Raw genomic sequence first — 23933 nt, forward strand, 5'->3', positions numbered from 1 at the left:
TTCTCTCTCTCTCTCTCTCTCTCTCTCTCTCTCTCAGTGCCTGCCAGCAAATCTCCACTGGTTCAAGATGAGAGGGTAAGGCAACACACGGCGAGTCTGGACAGCAGCCATCACATTCCCTGATCTCTGATCCCGCAGACAGCCGATGGCCTTAATAAAAGCAGCTACAAACACACACACATGGTGTGTGTTTTTTCTGCTGAAATTGAATGTACGCAAAGCTTTTTGAGCCCCGTCTCTGGTGCTCTCCTGCTCATTCTTCCTCCCCTCCCCTCATTTCTTAACATCCTATTCTATATTTTCCTGCCTCCCTCCCTCCTTCTCGCTCTCTGAATGTCTGAATGGGAGCCCCAGGCAGGCAGAGCCACAGAGTGCTCTTTGTGAAGGGGGAGAAAGGCAGCTCTGATCCAGGGGGAAGTAGCTACTGCGGGGACTAACCTCGGCATTGTGTGAGGGGCCTGGTTCCTTGCCCCAGCTTAAATTCACTCACACGCCCACAAGCACACACATACACACACACACACACACACACACACGGGGATCCCTCTTCATGGCCTAGGTCTTTTGTGGTGAAGGGTCAAGTACACACACACACACACACACATATGAGCATGCATACATACACAGAAACACTGCAGGAAGCTGAACAGAATTGGTGCCAGTCTCTGCAGTCTGCAGAGTTTCTTTACAAACCCCTTATGTGTTGCTGAAAAAGACACGGACCGACAAGCTGGAAGAGAGAAGATGAGGCAGAAAAGTCTGAAAATGAAGGCGTGAGAGGAGATGAAGAAAGCAGGAGGCATAAATGAAGACAGGAATGTTGGAATGGCTGGGTTTGACATTTGGATGTTGACAAGCACTGGGACTATTTCTTTAATGGAGCAGCAGCTAAGTGATAAAAGGACACAGAGAGACAGAGCACTCATCTGTGCTCAGAGAAAGAGGATGATACAGAAAGACCAGCAAGACAGCAGAACAAAAAGTACAAATGTACACAGAGATAACAGCGGATGTCTCATCTCAGACTCGTCCGACAAACAGCATCTCTTACCTGTCGTCCCTCTGCCCTCCACAAGCCGTTGCTGGTCTTGGTGGGGGCAATGGTGACCACTGGAGGTGTGCTAGGGACACCGTGGCCCCTGTTCTGGCCCAAGAGGGGCCCTAATGAGCCTCGCTTCGGTGTGGTGACTGGTGAGCTGTGGCAGGTGGCCGGGGAGGAGACCGGAGACGACTCACCGCTGAGAGTAGAACCTGAAGCACCAGACTGATCAGGTTAAAAGGAAACTTCTTCATATGTGTGTGACGAGCAGAGCAGTGATTCAGTTGTTATTATGAAAATCACTCTGGCTGAATTTGACTATGAAATGAAGAAAAGTTTAAAAAAAAAAAAAAAAAAAGATAGAGGCAGATTAGTTTGTGAGAATTCGTAAAAGTCTCTGTTGAAAGAAAGAAAACAAGACATGAAAAAGGGGATGTCACATAAATACATGTGTTAAAAAAAGGCTGGGATGTGACATAGTGAAGGTTGAGGTGTTAAATGTGATGAAACTGGCATTACGCTGTTACTGTAACGCTACACAGAAAAACACAAGCACACTTAGAGGCAGAGGGATAACTGAGATGGAGAGAAGGTGGGAGTGGATGTGTTCATGAAGAGCTGCAAAAAGCGAAGCCATGATGGGCGATGGAGAGTCGGGAACAGACAGATAGCTTGTTATAATTGGCTGTAATTAGATTCTCATAATTAGCAGATGAATGGAAATGAATAAGGGAGGAAAAAGAGAGGGAGAGGTTAGAGTAGGTCAGCTCTTATCCAGTCCCTTCATTAGGACACCAGAGAGCTGAGTGAAGACACACACACACACACACACACAACCGAAGAGCCTTTAAATATCACAAATTAATGCACAAAGCCAAACTTTGGTTTGTAAAATGATATATTTTTACTCATTAATACCTCATTCACCTTAAAGAGATCACTTTGGGCTTGGGAGTGTTACATATGAGGATTGATGCCATTCTAATGTCAGTGTGCTAAGTCTGTTAGCTTAGCTTAGCACAAGGTAAACAAAATCCACCACATAGCACGTGTTAGTGTAGGAGTTGTTGATAAAGCTGGATGTTATTTGGGTATGACCCACAAACAAGAGTCATACATGTGTGTGAGTGTGTGTGTGTGTGTGTTTGGGAGTTCTTTAAGTCTCAAAGGTGGAGACTTACGGGTGATCAGATCAGTGCTCACCTCTGGGATCTTCGGCCTGCTTGGCCAGTTTACGCAGAGCAGCAGCGAATCCAGAATTTGCAGACTGGGTAACCGCGTTCCCATTGGTTAGTGGGCTGAGAGGACTGACTGTAGCCGTGGTGCGGGTTGCCGTGGAGACCATTCCTAATGATGGTGATTTATTAGATTCATGGTTCATACCTGAGGAGAATGGTAAGAAAGATGTAAAAGGAGGGGGGGGGGGGGGGGGGGTAAATATTTAATATTTCATAAAACACTGACAACTTAGCAGACACATGCGTGCAATGTATCTGTCAACTGAGAACTTGAATAACTAGAGTCCTAGGGAGGATATTTGTGTCAGCTTGTACAAAACGCTTGTTTCTGAACACAGCTGGTCTCTTATTTATATTGAATGAATGAAACTCAACTGGCAAGTGTGTGTGTTTGTGTCTGAGCATGATAGTGAGTGCATGTGAGTGGGTCAGCTTCATCACAAATACAGTGGAGGGAGTAGAGCTGTGTCAAATAGAGTGCTGACCCTAATAGCAAATCACACACATGAGCGCACCCATGTCCATTTCCTCAAGGGAGCCAGCCGACACGTCTTAAGACCCCAGGAGCGTCTACATGAAAGTCTTATTAAGTATTGCGGCGGTCTTTCACTCTCGCAGATGCAAGTGTGAACACACAGATAAAACGCATAACTGTAAAACTCATCGATCCGCCGGACAGCGGACGCAGCCAGAGCAAACATGGTTAGAGGAACCTTTGTCTTCACCCTCTACCCTCACACTGACCCACTAATGTTAATTACAGCTGAAATTAGCCAGCAGCCCCCCCCCCACCCCCCACTGCTATAGCAATGACCTCATTACCAGTACAACACGCAGTCACACAAACACCTTTAAAGCATACACACATAAACCACAAAACAAGCAGACAAAGAGCTAAAGCAGCAAACACACTCATGAAAAATTCATGCGTGCCACACACTGAACATGATTATTGAGTGTTGTGCTCATCCCACCGGCAATGTTGATAAAAAGGACAGTCAGGTGTCAGAAGTATCAGAAATCTCATATTTACAGATGCCAGGTTAGATTTTACCTTCTACCTGCCACACACACGTGTGCAGAAACACACACACACACACACACAGGAAGCTGCAGGGGGGCAAATTGAGTTGGAGCCGATGCATGAGGGGAGAGAGGCCGAAATTTGGTCACTAAGTGGACGTAAAGTGGAGAAGACGGGAGGTTGCTGATATAACGGAGACATCTGACATTCCTGCGACTCCTGACATGATTGTTGTCTCTCTTGTTCTCTCATCTGATCTGTTTCTCCATGGTCATGTCTGTGGGCACACTCACATTTGAACATGCCAAAAAGCAAATTGAAACTGAAACTGTGAATCAGAGAGTGAGGAGATGAAGAGAGTGAAAGATCCTGACAAGCTCTCTGTGTGTGTGTGTGTGTGTGTGTGTTTGTGTATGTGTGAGTGTGTGTGTCTGCTGAGCCCAGCAGTCAAGGGAGAAATGATAAGACAGTTTCTATCGACTCCTTCTCTTCCTCCCTGCTCTCTCCACTCTCACTCCTTCCTCCCCGCCTCTCCTCTCCCTCTCTTTCACGTTTATCTCAGCGCTCTGGAGCTTATTTGACAAAAGCCAACACACATAATCTCCTCTCTGTCCCTTGTTTTCTTTCTTCCTTCTTTTTGCAATCTTTTCTCACACACGATCCCTTTGATATTTCGCCACGTCGTTAACAAGCTCAAGTTAAACACACACATACACTGAAGTGTGCATATGCACATAATGCAAACATGCAAACACTCACCCTCCCGCTCACTGTTCTCCTCCTGCTCGCCGTCTTTCTGCTTCTGTGTGAGACTCTTTCACTCTCCCCCTCTCAGCCTTGCAGCTGCTACGTGGTCACGTGACCTCTTTTCTATCCACTTCCCCCCCTCCTCCTCCTCAACTCTATCTGCCCCCCCCCCCCGCCCTCCCTTTCCATCTATCACCCTCTCCATCCTACCTCCTCCTACTCATCTCCGCTCCGTCACTCTTTTTATCTTTCCATTTTCTCTCCTCAGCCGTCCCCTCTCTGTCTCTCAAACTGTCGTTTGTCTGCTTTTTCCTTTTCTTTTTCCATTCTTTTGGCTCGGGCTCCAGGGAGACCTGGTGGTGACTGGCTGAGGGGGTGGGTGGGTGGGGGGGCTAAGAGGGAGGAGGTAGAGGGTGATGACGGGGAGGGAGAGTGTGTGATTTGAGCAGTGTGTGTGAGTGTGTGTGGTAGGAGGTAGTGTTAACCCTCCATCCATCACTCTGTCTCTGTTTTAGTCAGCTTTGGGACGTGGGGGGTTGGGGTGGTCGGGGGGGGGGGGGGCTTACAGTGACCTTTCACCGATCACCTCTGACCACTGACCTCGACAACGGGGGAGGGAGGGGGGCAGATGAAATACACGACAGTCCTCAACACCAATTAAGAAATTGAACTCCCTCTAGGAATCGTCTTTTTAAAAGTGATGAGTGAATAAGTAAACGCGCCTGGAAGGCCTGGCTGGCGCCGCTGGCTGTGAGGCGGTAAAGCTCATTGCATCATAACACTGTAGGGTGGAGGGAGAAGAAGAAGAAGAAAGAAGCATCTCTGCTGTTCAAGGCAGAAGATGTCTTGTTGGCCTGGGAATGGCAGCAGGGCAAAAGCCAGTTGTTACCTAAAGGTTCAATTTCAGATTTAACAACACAAACTTATTATTAATACTAATAATAATCTAAAGGTGTCATGCATTCATACTAGATAAGCATGAAAGCTTTAGCTGCAGACATTTTTATTGTGGATGTAACCTTGAGGTCTGAAAAATAAAGCCAATGAAGGCGTTGCTTAAACGCGCTTTAACCAGTCAGTCGAGCGCGTATCCTGTAGAGGTAAAACCAAGTCTGTGGAGGAGTGAAGACTTGTCACAATGTGCTGTATACTAGGACAGGAGCGCCATCTTGCAAAGAAGGCTCTCCCATTAAGTCCATTTAAGACCTCTGGTTAGGTGTGTCAACAATGGCCAAATCTAGTGGATAAAAAATTAAGAAAGAGAAACTACAAAGAAGATGGAGCTTCGCGGCTGTACTTGAATTGCACTGCTAAATGCAAAGTCTGCATATTAAGGAGCTGACTTTATAGTCTGAGCAAAGACATGCCACGCTTAGCTTCCAGTTCAAGATGTGTTCAAACAAAAGACAAGCGAGAAGGAAGGCTACTTTGTGACTGACAAACCCTGGTTGGATGAATGATAACGAGTCGTCAACAAGTCGATGTTCTGTATTCTCAGACAAATAAAAACAAAAACACAAGTTCCACAGTCACAAGGTCAACTTAAGAAATTAAGGCCCTTTGTGATGCTTTGAGTAAATAATTCAATTTTATTGTATTTTTAAAGTCAGTTTAATATTAGAGCTTGATTTAATTAAGTCCTAATAAACAAAAGTTTACACACAAAGGGGGAGCAAATGGACAAGATTGTGGCTTTCTGGTATCACAACTGGTATCCTAAAGCTGACCAGTAAGGATCAATAATAACTAAAGGCACAAATAAAACTTTTAAAATCATCTCCTGTGTGGGAGTCTGTAAACCAATAGGTGACATCTTAGACACATACATCAGTAAACACCATTTGCATGTTATAGCATGCATGCAGAATCCTAAAGTGTGACTGAGGCTGCTCCTTTTTCTCAACTCTGTTTCAAAGTGTGCAATCTGATCGCATCACAATACAAAAAGCCAGGTGATTATTTATTTCTGCGGATAAGGTCACAGCAAACTGTTTTGCTGATATTTTTACATGTCATGCATCAGTGGGACGTTTAAAATGAACCCAGAACAGCAAACTAATAAAACTTATAAAATGGAAATTATGTCCGACTGTGCCTTCATTCATCCATACGCAAACGTGTTCGCGATGACATTCTGCTCAGCATGATGTAAGTGATGCAGGACACGTCCGAGCTTGTGTCTTTAACACCTCTCTTTCTGCATCTCTCACTCTCTCCTCTTTTACTTTCGTTCCCTCACACACAGACAGAAAAACACACTTGACTCAGGGGGACTGAGCGGACAGCAGGGGAGGACCTGCTCTGCCCCGTCAGCTCATTAAGAAAAGCACAATGTGTGTGTTCGTCTGTGTGTAAGCGGGGATAGGTCATTAGGGTGGAAGAAGTGGTTGTAACACACTACCTACTCATTAACCCTCATCACACTGGCATGTCTGAATGTGTGTGTTCCTCTCTGGCTACTATGTCAACACTTAGACATTAAATTGACTGTCCTCACTTTTTGTTTACAAACGGTTGCCTGACAGGCCAATAATGAGCGTGCACAAACACATGCACGCGCACAGAAAATATGCTCTGTTTAAGCTTTAAATGAGGCTGATGCAGATCACGCCGACGGCTACTACTGCAGTATCACAGACTTACAAATTCTTCCAAAAAAGTGCACAAATGCGCCCGAGAGAGAGAGAGAGAGAGAGAGAGAGAGAGAGAGAGAGGAAAAGTAGCCAAATGTTTTACAGCCTCTTAAACTTGTCTGTAATAGCAGTCAGAGTGGCGTCAACACAGCAGTCTCCCGGGTTACTCCAGGGGCTTCTAAATGGCTTTAGTAGCTCTGCAGCTTGCACAGAAACACTTAACACATCCTTACGATCCATAAACAACGAACACACTCTCCCACTATGAGATCCCACACACTCCCAAGAATGGCACACAAATCATCAAAAAACAGCAGTGACACCGACCAAGACAAACATATGCACACTGTCTGCATTAACACATGCAAAGACAGGCACAAGCACAATTAGCTGACTCAGGATTCAGGCGTTTTGTGCGTCACAGAACGTATGCATGTGACCCCGGGGGACTAAACAGCCAGTATACATTTATAGTTCTGGGACAAATGGAGCAGAAAAACCACATACTGTAATAACCAACACGTCCAGCAGAAAAAGACCAAAATGAAGAGGAAGCAGATCCAAAAGCAAGCCGGAGCAGAGAAAGGGTAAGGGAAGAGTCGCAGTCGACTCGCCCGGGAAGAGTCATGTTTACTGTGCAATCATAACAGAGTCAAGATGTTAGTGAAAGGTCTATAAATTATCACGGCCACAGCTTAGAGCTGAAATGTGGGCTGTCAGCAAACATGGCATGACAACAATTGAAAAGCTCTTCATCCCTTCTTTCCTTTTTGAGCTCCCTCCACCTCTTCCTGGCTGCAGGGCATCATTCCTCTCTCAGTGACCCCCCCCCCCCTTCTCTGTTTCTCTAATCAGTGTTCTTGTCTACAAGCATTTTGTCACCGTCTTGCAGTTGCAGAATGAGGATATAAATAGCAACCTGTTCTGGGACACCTCACACTTTTCCCTATCTGTCTGTGTCATCATTTCTTTGCCTTGTCATTTTCTCCTCACCGTCGCTTTTTCCAGTCTCCAATCACTAACTCACCAGCTTCTCCCATCACATCATCTACACTTCAGTCCCCCTCCCCGCCTTTGTGCCATCGATCTCTTCTGCAATGTGTGGCTCAGTCTCGCCTCTCTGATAAGGAGATGATGCAAAAAGATAAAACAATCTGAGGCAAGTCAGTCCTGCTGTGTCTCACTTTGTGACGGTACCCCGGCTGCATCCGACTGCTGTCGGCAGGCTTTTATTTAGTGTGTGTGTGCATGTGTGTGTGATTATTCAGAGGTTCGTGTCAGACAGCTAACAGCCTCGGCTCGCCAGGTGTCGACACCGCTGTGGCTAGACCTCGACCATCTGAGCAAACATGAGGTGTATGCTGACACACAGGCTAGCAGATGCACAAAAATTTTCCAAGCAGGCAGGTGTTGTGTTGGTATAAAACACACAGTCCGATTGAGGTGTGTGCTACAAGAGGGCCTGCAACCAATGATCACCTTTGTAAACAACATGTGGATGTTGAAAGAGGAGCATTCAGGGTGCTGCTGGATTTAGCCAATCAGAGCAGAGTCTATACTGCAGGCCAGCTCTGAGAAAATCAGGTTTAATGGTTTTTATGGAATATTTCCGCGCATATTTTCCATATACAGATAAGAACAAAGCAGCACAGTTTTTATGGTTGTTACAGTCAGCACCTGTCCTCTTCTGCAGGCATGAATACCTACTTCTTACCGTTTGTTGTATAAGCTACAGAGCAATACCAGATGGCCCTAAAGTCAGATTATGTAGTCAAATGCTGATTCTAGGATTAAGAAGGATCTATTGTCTCGATTAATCACTGAAACATAATGAAAAATAATACAAAAAGTGATCTGATCCTTTGCCTTTGCCAACACTCCACTAAGTTGCATGAAATTCAATATGGCAGTATTTTTTTTCTTCCACTTATTTATTTATCTTTGCAAACAGACCATTTCTTGTCTTGAATTTTGCTTCTATAGAAGAATCGCTATGATATTTTTCTAGTTTTCAAGGCGACAGTCAGTCCAAAGTCAGATCCTGGGACAAGGATGTCCAATTTCAAATGATATCAATGAAAAGCGGTTGAACCGGAAAACTGACGATTAAAATACTCTACTTATTTAATTACTAGTTTTGTTTTTTTTTAAAGTGGGGGTAAACATACCAGTAGAGAAGCACAGTGGTCATCGGTTGTCCAAATTCACTACCCATGAGGATATTTGTTTGTAGTGTAAGGAAAGAGAAACACTGAAGAGGTGAACTGAACCCATGAGCAGTGAAGCCTGAGTTTACAGCTTCTACATGAGAAGGAGGTAATTAAAGAGATTGGAGGTTTACTCAGTAACCCCTGCTGAGCAGCTGGTCTACGGCAGGTCAGGAGCAGCACATGGTGCATGGAGCGTGTGTGTGTGTGTGTGTGTGTGTGTGCTGAACTCCACCTGCGGGCTGTGTACACACACAAAAGCGACGGGATCCGCTTGACTGCTGCTAATGCGCCCGGCGGCATCTATCTCAGCTGAACAATACAGTCGCTGTTAAAGGTCCCGGATTAAAGAGCGACTCCTCTGTCTCCCATTGGGTGCTGGGAGACAAACCATCAAGGGTGACACACACACACACATACACACACTGTTGTGTTTTGGGCCTGCGCTCCTGTGCATGAAGTTTACCAAGAGCAAACAGGAGCTGTGTTTGATCACTGACAAGTTTGACAAGAAGACACACAAGGCTGAGCACGTCATCATCTTTCTTCCTCCTCGACTGCATCAAGTAACAAACAATTAACTGAGACAAACAGGAAGTTCATCACCATGACTTCATAATAAGGCGCGTGGCTTCCGCGAAAATATTCTTTTTTTTTTTTTTTTTTTTTTTTTTTTTTTTGAAAACTCGTTCATTGAAAGCGGTTTAATTTCTTCTGATTAGCTTTGTACATCTAACTGCTGTAAATCTCCATTTATAGCCCTCAAAGGGGCTTTAATTAAACCCGAGAATCCAGATTGTTGTTGTTTTCACACAGTCCGTCAAGCTGAACCAGTTTGATCGCATGCTGGTTAAATCACACACACACACACACACACACACACACACACACACACACACACACACACACACACACACACACACACACGTCTCACCTCAGGTATTACAACCTCCTGCATTTAGTGTAAAAATAGCCCAGTCTTCATTTAAAACTATCCGTCTGAGGTTGACAAACGAGATTAGGAGGAAAAGTAAACTGAAGTCGAAACTGGACGCACGTCAGAGCGAAACTTGCGCACATGCAACGCAGTCAAATGAAACCGCAATCAAGCAAACTGATGGCCGCAACATCTAAAAGTCTTAATATTTCACCACTCAGCAGCACTACAAGACAAGCCACATCAGGGCTTAAATGAATCTCCTCCACCAACAACAAAGCAAACAAAGACATATGTGCTAAAACAGAAAACACACAACTTACCGTCTCAGCAAACACACAACCCACGGCTCGTGCGCATCCTGACTTCAATAAATGCAGCTACTCGTTTTGATGCCTCCAACACGGTGTGGAGGTGTGGAAAGGAGAAGGGCAACTCATTAAGTGTCCTCTGAGAGGGAGACAGGGGGGTGGGGGAGGCGGGGAATGAGAGGGGAGGGGAATGAGAGGGAGGAGGAGGAGGGCGAGCACCTGCTCCACTGATGCTCCCTGGAGAGATGTAGAGATGGAGGGATGGAGAGACGGAGAGATGGAAGATGTGGCCTCACGCTGCAGATACCTCACAGCCTGGACATGTTTACTGTCCACAGGAGACAATCAGATCTGTTCAAGTCAGCTCCACCTGCTGTTACACCGCAACAGAGAGGTGCTTATTTAACTAATCACTAGTATACAGCCGCTGCAGCTGCTAATAACTAACTTCTACCATGATTAACATCAGCAATAATAATGGGAGATGTCTTTTTTTTTTTTTTAAATACTCAAACACCATAATGTAAAACTAAATATCCAACAGCAACATTTCAGCGAGCACTATATATTATTTATGATTTATTACAGTGTAAATATGTGTCCCAAGCCTTAATTAAAGGAAAGAAATACAGACAGAAATTATTGGCACAATCATTAGCAACTTTTCTATTTATCTAAATGCGTAAAAATGCTTCTAGGATGGAAAGAAACTCAGAAGGAAAAAAAGGGGGAGCCTGTGAAGGTTTCTTTGTACTGTTAAAGAAAACACACTGAATATCTAAAGGGCTTCAGGCTGATCTGGAGAAATCTGTAGTGGTGGTTTTAGCTCGTACTGACAGAAGAGGCATGAAAGGCAAGATATTACTCCTAAAAGCAACTTTTTTTTTCTTGGCTATTATTTTATGTACTCATGAGACCAAAGCAGAGGTTTGCCTGGAATTGGATGCCTGTGTCTCAGGCAATTCAGCAGGTTGTCCCAATTACTGTAGTTTGTACACAAACCCCTCTATATATCAATGGGAGCGTGGGTAAAACGCCTTGTAAGCACTTTGTAAAGCTTAGCAAAGGTTAAAGGATGCAAAATAATTGCAAACCATTTTGATTACAGCTGCATTCAAGAACTTGCTGGAAATGCAGTGGAAATGTGTTTAGTTGAGATAAAACCTGGTACAAAGACAGACCCAGGACATAAAAGACAGATATATATATAACGTATTGCGTCACCTCCAAAAAGAGGTCATATATATTAGGTAAACTATCAATGTTCAAAATGTATACATTGCCAGAAACGTTGGGTTTAAGGTGAAGGTTTGGAGTTTTTTTTAAACTGGACGACATGAAGCACTCATCCGTTTGCACAAACAATCACTGAAAAGGCAAAAAGAAACTGGTATTTACCATTGTTAAAGAATTCCTGCTAATGTTAAGTAAATACACATCTTTTGAAGTGACCTGACGAGTCATTTTGTACTCTTAAATATATATAGACTTGGAAATTAATAACAATACTTTGATTGTTGTATATTGGTTAATTAGCAGTTATTTCCAAAGGTATAAAAAGACATTTTCATCACAATCTGTAATTCAAATTGAACTTTGGAAATCTTATAAGCAAATAAGTCCATTCACTGAAGTGGGAAAGTAAATGGTCATTTCTAATAAATTATGTTTATATGTATTCATATCTTTGCCATGAAGCCTGAATATAAGTTAGCTATACGAGTTACCTTCACAAGTCATATTTATCCAAATAGGGTTGATTGTGTGCTATTTAAGTGCCAAAATCTCAGCATATAAAGGTTCCAGAGTCTGCAACATCACTACAAAGCCGGTTTAATTCCATCATCACAAAATGATAAGAATGTAGCAGCAAACAAACCTGCCAAACCAGGAAGCAGACTGAGGCAGCATTTATCAGAGATGCAACAAAGAGAACTGGAAAGCTCCCAGCAAAGACTGCTGCAACTGTCCATATGACCACTATAAGCTGTACATCCCAAAGAACTGGGATTTACTGAAGATTAGTGGGAATAAAGCAACTGTTTGCAGAAATGTTCCCAAAAACACATGTGGGAGACTCCCCAAACATCAGGATGACGCTTCTCTGGTCAGATGAAATAGAAATGTTAGGATATGAAATGACACTTTGTCCAGTAGAAATCCAACACTACTGGTCACTAATGTCACCCCCACAGTGAAGCATGGTGGTGGCATCATCATGCTGTAGAGACATTTTTCATTGGCAGGGACTGGAAAACTGCTCCGAACTGAGAGAAGGAGAAATGGTGATGAATGCAGGAAAATTCCTAAGAAAAGGTCAGTTTTAAGAAAAGCATGATTTACTGATCCAGAGACATGATAACAGGACGATGACCAGCAGGAAAACTACACTATAGCTACAGCAACAGGAAGCATTTTAATTTGTTTAAACAGCCAATTCAAAGCCTGGACTCCAATCTAGCTGTGAATCTGCTGCATGACTTAAATATTACTGACATCAGCAGAAGGAGCAGGGTAGCTCTGCTTTGAAAAACAGGGGAAAAAAATCCAGTCGTAGACGTACCAAACTCATACAACAATACCTTATGAAAGTTGCAGCTGTTATTGCTGCAAAAATTGGCTAATTTTTGGGTGAGAATTGACACAACAAGTGTATTCACACAGACAACAGATGCTTTTATTTGTTTTACTTTTAGATTTCGTTAAAAAAAACTGTTTTATTTTTGTCACAAAAAGCAAAAGCAGATCAAGGAAACCAGAGCCCAACATGTCATGTGCAATTTTTGTGTACTCAGATGGGCACAATTTTCCAGAAAGGCACATAAGTTTATTGCAGCCATGCGCACATTATCAGCAGCATTCATTCACATTCTCTTTGTCACCTGCTGGATTTACATGCAGTACTTTTATACTTTCATACTTATATTGTTTTAATTTTCAGAAAATAATTGAAAATGCTGCTCAGAATTCCTCCTCATCCTCCAGCTTTCCTCTGTCTGCAGGGTTGGTATGTACGGAGCAACATGAGAGCTTTCTACTCAAGCTTGCTGCTTGCTGGGTTAACTGGGTAGCCTATTGGTTAAATGCTGCGTAACTGCAACATTCACGGCCTTTCATGTGTGTCTTATCTGTATCTTTACACTAACCGTCAAATTAAGTGAAAAGAATATACAATGGCTGGTTTCTGCAGCTGGAGACGAGGTTGATATGAGCACAGCTGCAGGCTACAAACCTAAACAATGACCTGAATGACAACTACATGTTCTACAGAGCCGAGGGCAACGTCACACTTGATGATAATTCTCTGCGGGTTTGACACAAGTAGCTCCTTAAACATTAACCAGAAACAATTTTATTGGTTTCCCATTTCTAAAATATACTACTTTCTATTTAATTTTTAAGCAAAACCAGGGACGGAGAGGCAACTCAAAAATAAACCTGATAAATTTAGTTGGTTTTTATCATAGAGATTAGCAGATATTCTTTCTGACAGCATTAAATCCAGTCTTACATGCAGAATGCAAAGTTCTTTGTGTTCTAAAAGAAAACACTTGTGTCAAAATGATAAGTTAGCTGAGTTTTATTATACAAGAATCTCCCAAGATAATCACTGCATTATAAAAAAAAATACTATAAGAACCAAACCATAAGTATGTTCTGTACCACTCATCTGTCATCATGTGCTATAAGCTCCCCCAGCCTGCTTCATTTAGTCTAATATTCCAACATCTCCCAAGGGCTTCTCTGTCTGTGTCTTTCTTGATCGTTCATCCCTTCATCTCCCATCCCTCTTTCCCCGTCTCCCAAGCAGCTGCTCCACTTTGCAGCCATTTAACAGCTGCTTTGCATCAATTTGCGCTTCAGAGTGCAGATTTCTACCTTGTCCATCCTTCCTTCTCCTTCTCACTTTTCATTTTTCCACCCTCACCTGCCTGCCTTCCGTTTGGTTTTTCCAAGACACTGAAGACCCAGTTGCACCAAAACCGCCTTGATGTTTTACCTCAATGAATAACTGTTTCCTTCAAGTCTTTCCCCGAGATCCATTCGGCGATGAAAGGCATACACACATTAGCCTGCCACTGATGAAAGAAGAACACACAGTAGCCTGCGAAAATGCAGACACACGCTTGTGCACACGTGCACACACACACACACACACACATGCACACAGATTAGCAGCCAACTACTTTCCTACTTTTCTCTCTATGAAAACAACAAGTACTGAAGGAAGCGATGGCGAAGAAAAGAAAGAAGTGAGGCTCCCCCTATAATCCCCAAATCCCTTTCACTTGTACTCAGACCCACACAAGAGAAAAGAGGGGGAGTGAGCATGTTTGGTGTGTGTGTGTGTGTGTGTGTGTGTCTATGCAGAGTATGTGTGTGTCTGCAGAGACTAGTGCAGCCTGACATGATTTATGGTTTGCCTGTGCACTGCAGGCAGACACTCTTAGTTTTCTCTGAGGTGGGTGTCTCACCTACATCCTTTGTGACCTATACAGGTTGCACGGGTGTGTATGTGTGTGTGCCACAGAGAGAGAAAAGGAAGATAAAGTGAAATATGTGCGCAAGCTTGTGTGTGAACAGCAGGTGCATGAAAGAGAAACTAAATCTCCTGATCAAAAAATGTGCTGCTTGCTTGTTTTTGTACGTGTATGTGTGTGTGTGTGTGTGTGCAGAGTTTGGGTCAAGGCTCACAGCGGTGTGTATTCTCCGGGTGGGTTACACTTGGCGAGGTGACTGTAGGATCCCCCCATTAAGCAGCGTGGAAAAAAAGCCAAGCGCAGGGGCCATTATGAACTCCAGCCGTAATAGCTTCAGGAATCCTACTACCTCTGGAGACCTGGTCATTAGCCTATTCCTCTCTCATAAAGCCCTCTATCCATCACACACGCAAGCATACACACATTTGTATGCAGACGCAGCCACACAAACACACAAGCACATGAACTTTCTTCTTATCTGTGGTGAGGGAGGGATGGTGCTGAGGATACTTACAGCGCGAACAATCCACCAAGACATCCACAGATGTCTTTGAAAGCAGATGCACTCATTTGTGCATAAACATACACACACAAACACACACTTTCACACACTCACACAGCTGCTCATTTACAAAAGCATTGAAGCATAATATCAGCCATGAACCCAAAACCTTGATTATTTAAATGTATTCCTACTTCCCCATCCTGCAAAAGTGAGACACTATGGTTGCCCGTTAGCGCCGGTCAGGTAGGAGATTACAAACACAAACACTGTCGCGCACAATGGCGCTACATGGCAACACAACAACTAAATCCACCATCTGAGCATTCAGATTCACACACACACTTAAACATAGGCTTACGTGTGCACACACTCGGTAGAGAGATTTAATGGCAGTTCAGGCGTTGAAGATGAACAGCAGAGGCAACTCGGAGGTGAGTGCGCTCTACATCTTCAGGCAGCTGAACGCACACACACAGAGTAAACAATGGCATGTTCTCTGTCAACTTACACAACAAGGTGCACAAACAGACACAGCGGAAGGATTTACCGGTATACCACACAGGTCTGGATCAAATTCATTTCAACATCATTGCACACATCAGCTCACATCCTCAAAGTTCACAGACTAAAACAGAGTAACTGGCTTTAATATGACAGTCACGCACACACACACACATATACAATACATGCATACGTATACAGAGTACAATGTGTCCTAGTGCACACAAAGCAGGAGGAGTCCTTAGAGGACAGATACCTGGGGATGGAGACATACTGGCAAAGGTAATGCTGGAGTCAGTCACTCCTTCCTCAGGCAGAACACACATAAACTCACACTCGCACACATATGCACACATGCACACACAGTGCTGTAAAGATAAGCACTAATCCTGTTTATTACCTCCTCCCTCTCTGCACTCTCCCTCTCTTTTTCATTTTATCTCCCCCTCTTTTTGTCCCTCTCTCCCCTCTCCTCTTATTCTCCCTGTCTCTCCTCCTCAAGCTTGTTTTAGCAGCACACACACACACACACACACACACACACACACACATTTGTGCACGCTCACATTGTCAGTTTACCCCTGTGATGTTTGTTGGCCTGGGGCTGAGTCGAGGAAACAGGGAGGGGAGTGTTGATGTGGTGTGCTGCTCTTTTCCAGCTCCAGCTCTGTTCACATCCTGCAGAGAGAATTACCTTCCCTTTGTCTGTGTGAAGGGGCTGCTGCCTTTACCATCTGTGCAGCAGATACAGTGGCAGGCGTGTGCACGCCGCTGTGGGCACGCATGTGCATCTCAGCGCTACTACATTTTCTGTAATCTTTGAAAATAAAGATGTCTTGCAGGATCTGATGTACAAAAGGGGGACAGATTGCTGTCAGATTAATGTCGTCACAATTATAGTAATGGAGATGTTAAAACTGACAAAACAGTCTCAGCTCAAGTCCATTTAGTTGTTCTGGAGCTTTCAATCAGTTCCCATTATGTTTCCTGAATACCTGCTTTTTTTTATTTCTTTCCTCTTTTTCTTGTCTTTTTCCCACCTCTCGCTCATCCTGTCTCTCTCCAGATGGGTGATAGAGAGGAGCAGCTTGCTGTGGTCATGCCAATTATTTACGTAATTATGATCTCCCACTTAAGCACATGATCCCTTACCTGGGCATTGGCAATTAAAGCCACCATCATTATGTAGATTATTCAAATGCAGCCAGAGGTGGAACGAGATTTCATATTAGGAAACGTGTGCCCTCTAACTGTGTTTCAGTTCTGCTTGTGTGGGAGCTTTTGTCGTTGCTAACAGGCTGGGTATGTGCAACACGTAACGGATAAACCATTTCCCCGATGCAGTTAGCATGTTGTTTGTTTGTGGGTGATTTGCAGTCAGATTATTCAACATATTTTCTTAAAAATATGTGTGAAAACTATCTTTTTATTGGAGTCTTGGACAAAACATACTGTTTTTGCATGCATTGGCAAACAAAATAATGTGATCAAGGTTGTTTTAAGAGGTGAAAAAATTGACATTTTATTGTGGAAAAGATCAGTGGAAGAATAGTATCAAGGACTTGTTTTTTTGTTTTTTTTTTACTGGGTTTTGTTTTGCCCTTTAAAAACTAGGATTCTGTGATGTAATGTCCAGGTGATTCACTCACTCCAGTCACATCCAGCCCACTGGAGTTCTGTCTTATCTGAAAATGATACAAAATGTTGCTGGATGGGACAAAAAAATCTCCCAATGAAGCTCATTATTGAACCTTTAAGATGGTTGTCACAAAAAGAAGAAAAAAGAAGCACAATCGGCCAGGCTGAGGCTAAAGCCCATCCTGCATCGCAGTCTGCAGCTGAGCTTCTGAGTCTTTCTGTGGTTGTTGGCGATGGAGTAGTTGTGGTTGCCTGTGAGACAAGCAAGATGGACAATGAGAAAATAGGGCCACTCATGAATGAGAGGAGCTGAGATGGAAAGGCTGAACTCACTTAGTAATCAAATGAATAAGACAGAATAAAAAAACAGGATGTGGAAGAGGATGGACTGGAAGGAGAGAGTGCATATAGACCTGGCTCAACCTCATCAATGAACCACTGGGAACTGTTAATTTGGCAAAAGCAGCATCAAAGAAAAGGGAAAAAGAAGAGGAAGATGAAAAAAACTGATGAAATTAGCTGAAATATGTCACTGATCTCTAATCAGTGCAACCTTTTTTCTCACATGATGAGAGAATGTAAAATGCAATAACAAGGATCTGTGTGAGAGTTGATTTTGGATTTGGTTTATTTGCACCTTTACAGTCAGCATCTATTAATGGTTCTTGCTTGTTTTCAGATCAAACTGACTGCTGCTGACACACATTTAAAGGCAGAGACGAGACGGGGAAATAGAGAGGGTTGCCTTCCTGCGCTATCTGAGTGTGTGTTTGTGTGTGTGGAAGCAGGTTCACGGAACCTGCTAACATGGCGAGGCCAGGTGGCAGCCAGAGCCATGCCCGTGGGTAATCAACAGGCTCTTCAGTGAAGCGACATCATTGATCATAAATGTGTGTGTTAGTGTGCTGGTGGCACCGAAGCCCACTTTCTGCATGCACACAACACAAAAGAAGGTGTGTGTGAACCTGCATCTGTATTATGAAATATACTTGTCTTCTGAAGGTAACCACCAAAGAAATCCTCATTAACCAGCTGTATGTGAAGGCTCAACCCTTCACACACATTTACTCACTGCACACACACACAAACTGACACATTCAATCAATTATGTTTTGTCATGGTTCATGAACATGCAGATGGTGCAGGACCAGCAGGAGTGAGAAGTGAGTATCCATGTATCTCTTTATGTTTCACATGTAAGTATAGAAACGTTTGCTTGTGTGTGTGTGTGTGTGTGTGTGTGTGTGTTTACATGTTAAAGAGTTCATGATCCTTTAAAAGATATTAATACTGGGAAATTTTAGCTGCTGTTTTCTTCATTTGGCTAATCCTCCCGCCATCTGCTTGTTATCATATACCGAGCTGCTTATTACAATTTTACTCTAGTTTTACTCTTAGTGTGTGTTTACTCTGCAAGCACGTGCCTGTCATGTATTTGTATGTATGTGCGTGTGTGTGTTTATGTGTGTGGTAGAAAAAGAACATGCTAGCATGAGTTGCTGTTATCACCTCAGGTCAAAATCTGCTGGCATTTATCCCATCTCCCCAGCTCAGTGAGCAGACAGGCTGCATGCATGTGTGCACATGTGTGATTGTGCACTTTCTGTATGTGTGTATGTGGGATCTAGCACTTTTTGCTTGTTCTAAATGAATGTAAACATCACAGATAGAGCTTGATTGCCGTGTGTGAGTGTGTGTGTTTCTTGGTTCACACATGCTTTGAGTGAATCCTCTGTTAATTAAGAGCTCATTAGTGACACCAGCTCTTTTACCAATTAGGGCGTCTTGCTTTCTTGCTCACTTGTTTGTTTTCTGGTTGAGACATTACCAAACATGCTGTTTTATTCATTTCCTTTCTTTTACACGCCTTCTTTGGGTTGGTTTTCTCTATCTCTGGGGGGTTAGAAAACATTAAAAAATACATAATGGATTTTTTTTTTTTCCACTTTTATTCTTTGTACTTTTTTCTTGGCAAGAGAGCCATCCAGCTTCCACATGATGAGTGTGTGTTTGTGTGCGTGTGGGTTTTTATCTCCTCCGTGTTATCAAGCTGTTGTCATGGTCTTTTATTCATCTCATTAATAACAGTGCCCTTGAGGTGGAGCATCACGACCCTGTTTTCATCGGCACACGCTGGTGAGCACAAACACGCACATGATTGCACACAAAGATGCACACACGCACAATTAACAACACAAGGGATCCTGACAGCAGCTTCCTTTGAGGCAGCACCCATCTCAGCCTCCTGCGTGAGCACACAAAGAAACCCCACACATATATACAGAAGAATTATGGCCAAACACACAGACTTGACTGTGTGCCAGCGGCTTCTCCGCCCAATGAAACACACATACACACACAACAAATCATGGCCTATTTAAAATAAAAGCTCCAAAGGGTCTGGATTCTGGCCCCACCACAACTCATACGAGGTTACCTGGCATCTTTATTGAGGTAAAACAGAAAGATGAGAAGAGAGAAGAAAATGGAAAAAAATGAATAACTGGGAGGTATGGAGTAAAATGAAAGAATACCGATCCACCAGCACATCCTCTGTCTGTCCTCAGACTCTCATATGTTGTTTGAAGAGCGTGTACTCTGAATTTAAGCAATACGTCAGGTTGTTTTCATGCTAATGTTGGTCACGTCTTTGGCTTTGGCTCAGATTAAAGTGTACTGCACATTGCCCAGTCACTCAAAGTCACTGCTTCTAGTAAAAAAGGAGGATCTTTCATGGTTTTCCTTCATGTTCACACACATTTTACATGTCTGTTTGGCTACACTCACATTACCATCCACATCGTTCTATTACATTCCAGTTAATTCAGATTCAATTGTGGAGACCCACAGGGATACTGGACAGACAGCTGGGCAAAGAACAATTAACCCCCCCCCCCCCCCCCCCCCCAATTCCTTTTTTTGTTATTTTTCTTTCTAATGTGTGTTTAACTCTATTTGTTCAGTAGTTTCAGATATACAGAAGATACACTTATAATTACTACAGATGTCCTGGGAGGTCACGTTAATATGAGCAATTTACACAGGCATCACAGGTGGCTTAGGGGGTCCTTGAGACTGAAACAAGGAAGTGCTCTTTAAGCTACGCAGTTCATTACGTACAGCCACCGGTTGAAATGCGTGTTTTTGTGTTGTGAGAGCAAAAGTTGTGAGAAAATGATAAAGTTGTGAGTGAAAAGCGAAATGTGAACTTAGTGCTTTACCTGTGTTAGAGCTCAGTAGAACGTCATAGGCGTAACCACCGTGTCTGCCAGTACAGTAGTTTAAAAGTGTACGAAATGTTGTCGGAATGAATGCGGTCCTCGAGATTGAAACAAGGAAGTGCTCTGTAAGCTACGGAGTTCATTACGTACAGCCACCGGTTGAAATGCGTGTTTTTGTGTTACAGAAATAAAGTGGACGTCACGTTTCTTCACTCATGCACACTTGGGAGTCGTTTGTGTTCAAGTGTGCAACACAATACAGAACAGAAGTCTCTGACTTTCATGTCAGCACAAGTAATTATTGAAATCATTATTATTTAAAGTAATATTTGAATACATATATGACAGAAAAAGTCACATTAGTAAGATCGAAATTAAGGACAGTAAACATTTGACCAGTCAAATTGGAAAAAAGCACAACAATGGTGAGGATTTACACCTACATGTTCCACCTATCTGCTTTTTACTCCTCTTGCACTTTGAATGAAGTGACATCTTGCAGTGCAGACACCAACTGACTTATTGTGTGTTTATCTTGTTACTGCATCTGTCTGTATCACCTCTGCACATCTCATGCATTGCAACTGGGGGAATCCTACCTTACTAGGTGGTGCTGGGGGTTCATAAAGCCTGCTATAAGGTATATGACAACAACTCCACACATGTACAGTTTACAGACTGCCTCAGATCTGATATGAGTGTGTTACTGATGCTCGACAGCACATATTGGATATATATCTGATCTAGGTTCAAATATCAGTCACATGAATTCCATATGAAAACTGGAGTCACCTTTCAACAACAAAAAATGCATTTCTTCACTCTGGAAATGTGGCTGTAGCATAAAAGTCTTTTTCCTCCAGCAGTCAATGAAATAAGTATTTGTTGCTCATGTGTCACGCAGGAAGACTATCAAGAATGCAAACAGAAGTTGTGTTCATACTGCGACAACATGAGGCCAAGTAAGGAGCGTGTGTGCTGCACTTTTGTGTGTCCTCATGTGACATATGCCATAAATCACCAGCCACAGTGTCCTTGTACTTCTAACATGTATCATGGAGATCAATACTGAGGTCAAGTGGAACAAAGCTGCCTGCCCCCAAAAATACCACAGCAGCCAATAAAAATGGCAGGCTAACACACACATCAGCCAGGAATTTCTCACACTCTCAGCTTACATCAATAATGTGTGTGTGTGTAATAAATGCATACATTGTGGAAATGCAAAATTCCTATAGAGTGTGCACATTCAGCATGTAGGAATGGGCTTCACCTGAATAACTTCAATTTCATTGTTAAAAAGTTTAAAATGAATATTTTCTGTATTAATGTCACCTAAAGTCATTTCAAGCTATTTTTAAAATGGTTATTATGATTATATGATGCATTAAAGTGCAATGTTTTGGTCATTCACTTTACATGTGAAAGAAAAAAAGCCATAAACTCTATTAGTTTTAGAAAGTTCCCTTTCCACTTTGCAGGGGTGGAAAAAGTACAAAAAAATTGTAATTAAGTAAAAGTATCTTAACTTTACTTAAATTCTGCTCAAGTGAAAATAAATCTAAAAATCTACTTGAGTAAAAGTAAAAAAGTACTAAATTTAAAATCTACTTTGAGTAACTTAGTTACTTAGTTACTTTCACTTACCTGATGTAAACCAAAGATATGTCATAAATTCAACTGTTGTCAATAAACTTTATAATAGTTTACCAGTGACAATTCCACCCTTCCATATAACTCTTGGTTATACTTTATTTTAGGAGCAAATAAATTACATGAATGTTGAGTCAGGAAGGGCATCTGGTGTTTGTGGGGCGGGAAGCAAAAAGCCAAAAGCAAAAATCATTTATTGATATAAAACATTTACCTGCTCTCTTCTCTCCAGATTTTATTTAATTAATTAAAGCAAAAAAAAAAAAAAAAAAAAGGCGCAAAGATAGAACATGTGGAAGTTTTTTCTTTGATTATTTTGTGTTTTCGTTTGGCAGTTTAAGTTAATTATCAGCTTTGTTACAGATTACATGTTAGATAAAAGGTAAGTATGTCTTTTAAATTCCTCAGACGTCACAATGCAGCTCTGTAAGCAGGACCAGGCAGCAGGCAATGCGAGGCAGACGGCTAATTACAACTAAAAGTAACATCTAGCTTTAGTTTAGTTTAGTTTAGTTTAGTTTAGTCACATACACACACACAGTGAAAGACTGGCCTTGAACATGCAAAGCGTCTGACACCAACAGTTCAGTTTCAGGCTCAGATCAGCTGAACAGATCAGTGGGTTAAAGACCCTCCTGCTCTCAGCTGCATTTCAATAGTTTTCATTTAAAAGTCCAAATCTGCACTTTTTTCTTTTAAGCTGGAACTTTTAAACATAATTGTTCTTGTAATAGTTTGTTTTATTTATTTCCTTTTTTTTCTTTATTATTTGTAGTTTTAAGTTATGTTTCTTACGTTCTAATGTTTAATGTCTCTGTAAAACACTTTGAATCACCCTGTTGTTGGACTGTATTTTACCAGTCAGCTTGCCTCGCCCTATGACAGAAAGAGAAGAGAAAGAACTCAAAGAAAATGTTTAAAATGTCCATTTTTTGTGAAAAATCTCAGAAAATCTCAGAAATCTCTGGACTGTAGCTAAATTTTTAAATCAAGCTTGTTATTGAAAGATTTTGTGATTTTATATGCAGTTAAAAAAATTGACAAATTGTATGGATTCATTTCTTGCACTGATCCTGACTGAAAGCAAATCCATGATTTATTTATTTATTAACTTGTAAAAAAAAAAAAAAAAAAACTATTTTACTTATTCATCTTCATCCATAGAGAAATAAGCATTGCTATGCTCTCTTCTTTTTCTTCGGGACTTTTTAACATTCGTCACAACAAACTTGTAGTTAATCTTAAATATGTTTTAATAATGAGTCAACTGTTTGTGTTTATATATTGTGGTTGTTTGTTTCTATGTGTTTTTTTAAAGGGCCTTTGAAAATAGAAAAAAAAGTTATTTGTAAAGTTTCAGTATTTAAAAGAACTCAAAAAGAAAAAAGTATTCTTGTTTATACATCATTCATTCATTCCTAACCGCCTTGTCCAATTCAGGGTTGCGGGGAAGCTGGAGCCTATCCCAGCAGTATTTGGGTGAAAGGCAGGGTGTTTATACATTATGTTTTACACATTTTTACATACTGGTTTTTGTGTTTATTTCTAATGTTTTACCTTTTAAATGGACTGCGCCCTCCCACCTCCCTCCTGAATTAACCTAAAATGAACTGCACCTGCTAAACTGGGCCAGGTAATGGATGGCACAAAACATTCATCAGAAACAGATGAGTTGCCTGTTGAGTCCATATTACAGCAATAACTGGGATTTTAAATTATTTATTTCTTACCTCTGCTGTTTCAAAGGCAAAAGACTTGGGAACATAGCCTCCTGACTACAAGGAAAAAAAATGTGTAA

General features: G+C 42.2%; 1 protein-coding gene across 1 annotated transcript in view; it reads right to left on the reverse strand.

The window, feature by feature from the left end:
- LOC306763974 (genetic suppressor element 1-like) overlaps positions 1–23933 on the reverse strand; it is a gene marked incomplete at both ends in the record, with an annotated part of 35657 nt that overhangs the window by 9037 nt on the left and 2687 nt on the right. The window contains 2 exons of the mRNA XM_079250951.1: positions 1052–1251; positions 2243–2422. Coding sequence (XP_079107077.1) covers positions 1052–1251; positions 2243–2422 — 380 coding nt within the window. The remainder of the gene's footprint in view (positions 1–1051; positions 1252–2242; positions 2423–23933) is intronic.

This window comes from Telmatherina bonti (genome assembly GCF_933228915.1).
Source record: "Telmatherina bonti genome assembly, chromosome: 2".
NCBI lineage: Eukaryota > Metazoa > Chordata > Actinopteri > Atheriniformes > Telmatherinidae > Telmatherina > Telmatherina bonti.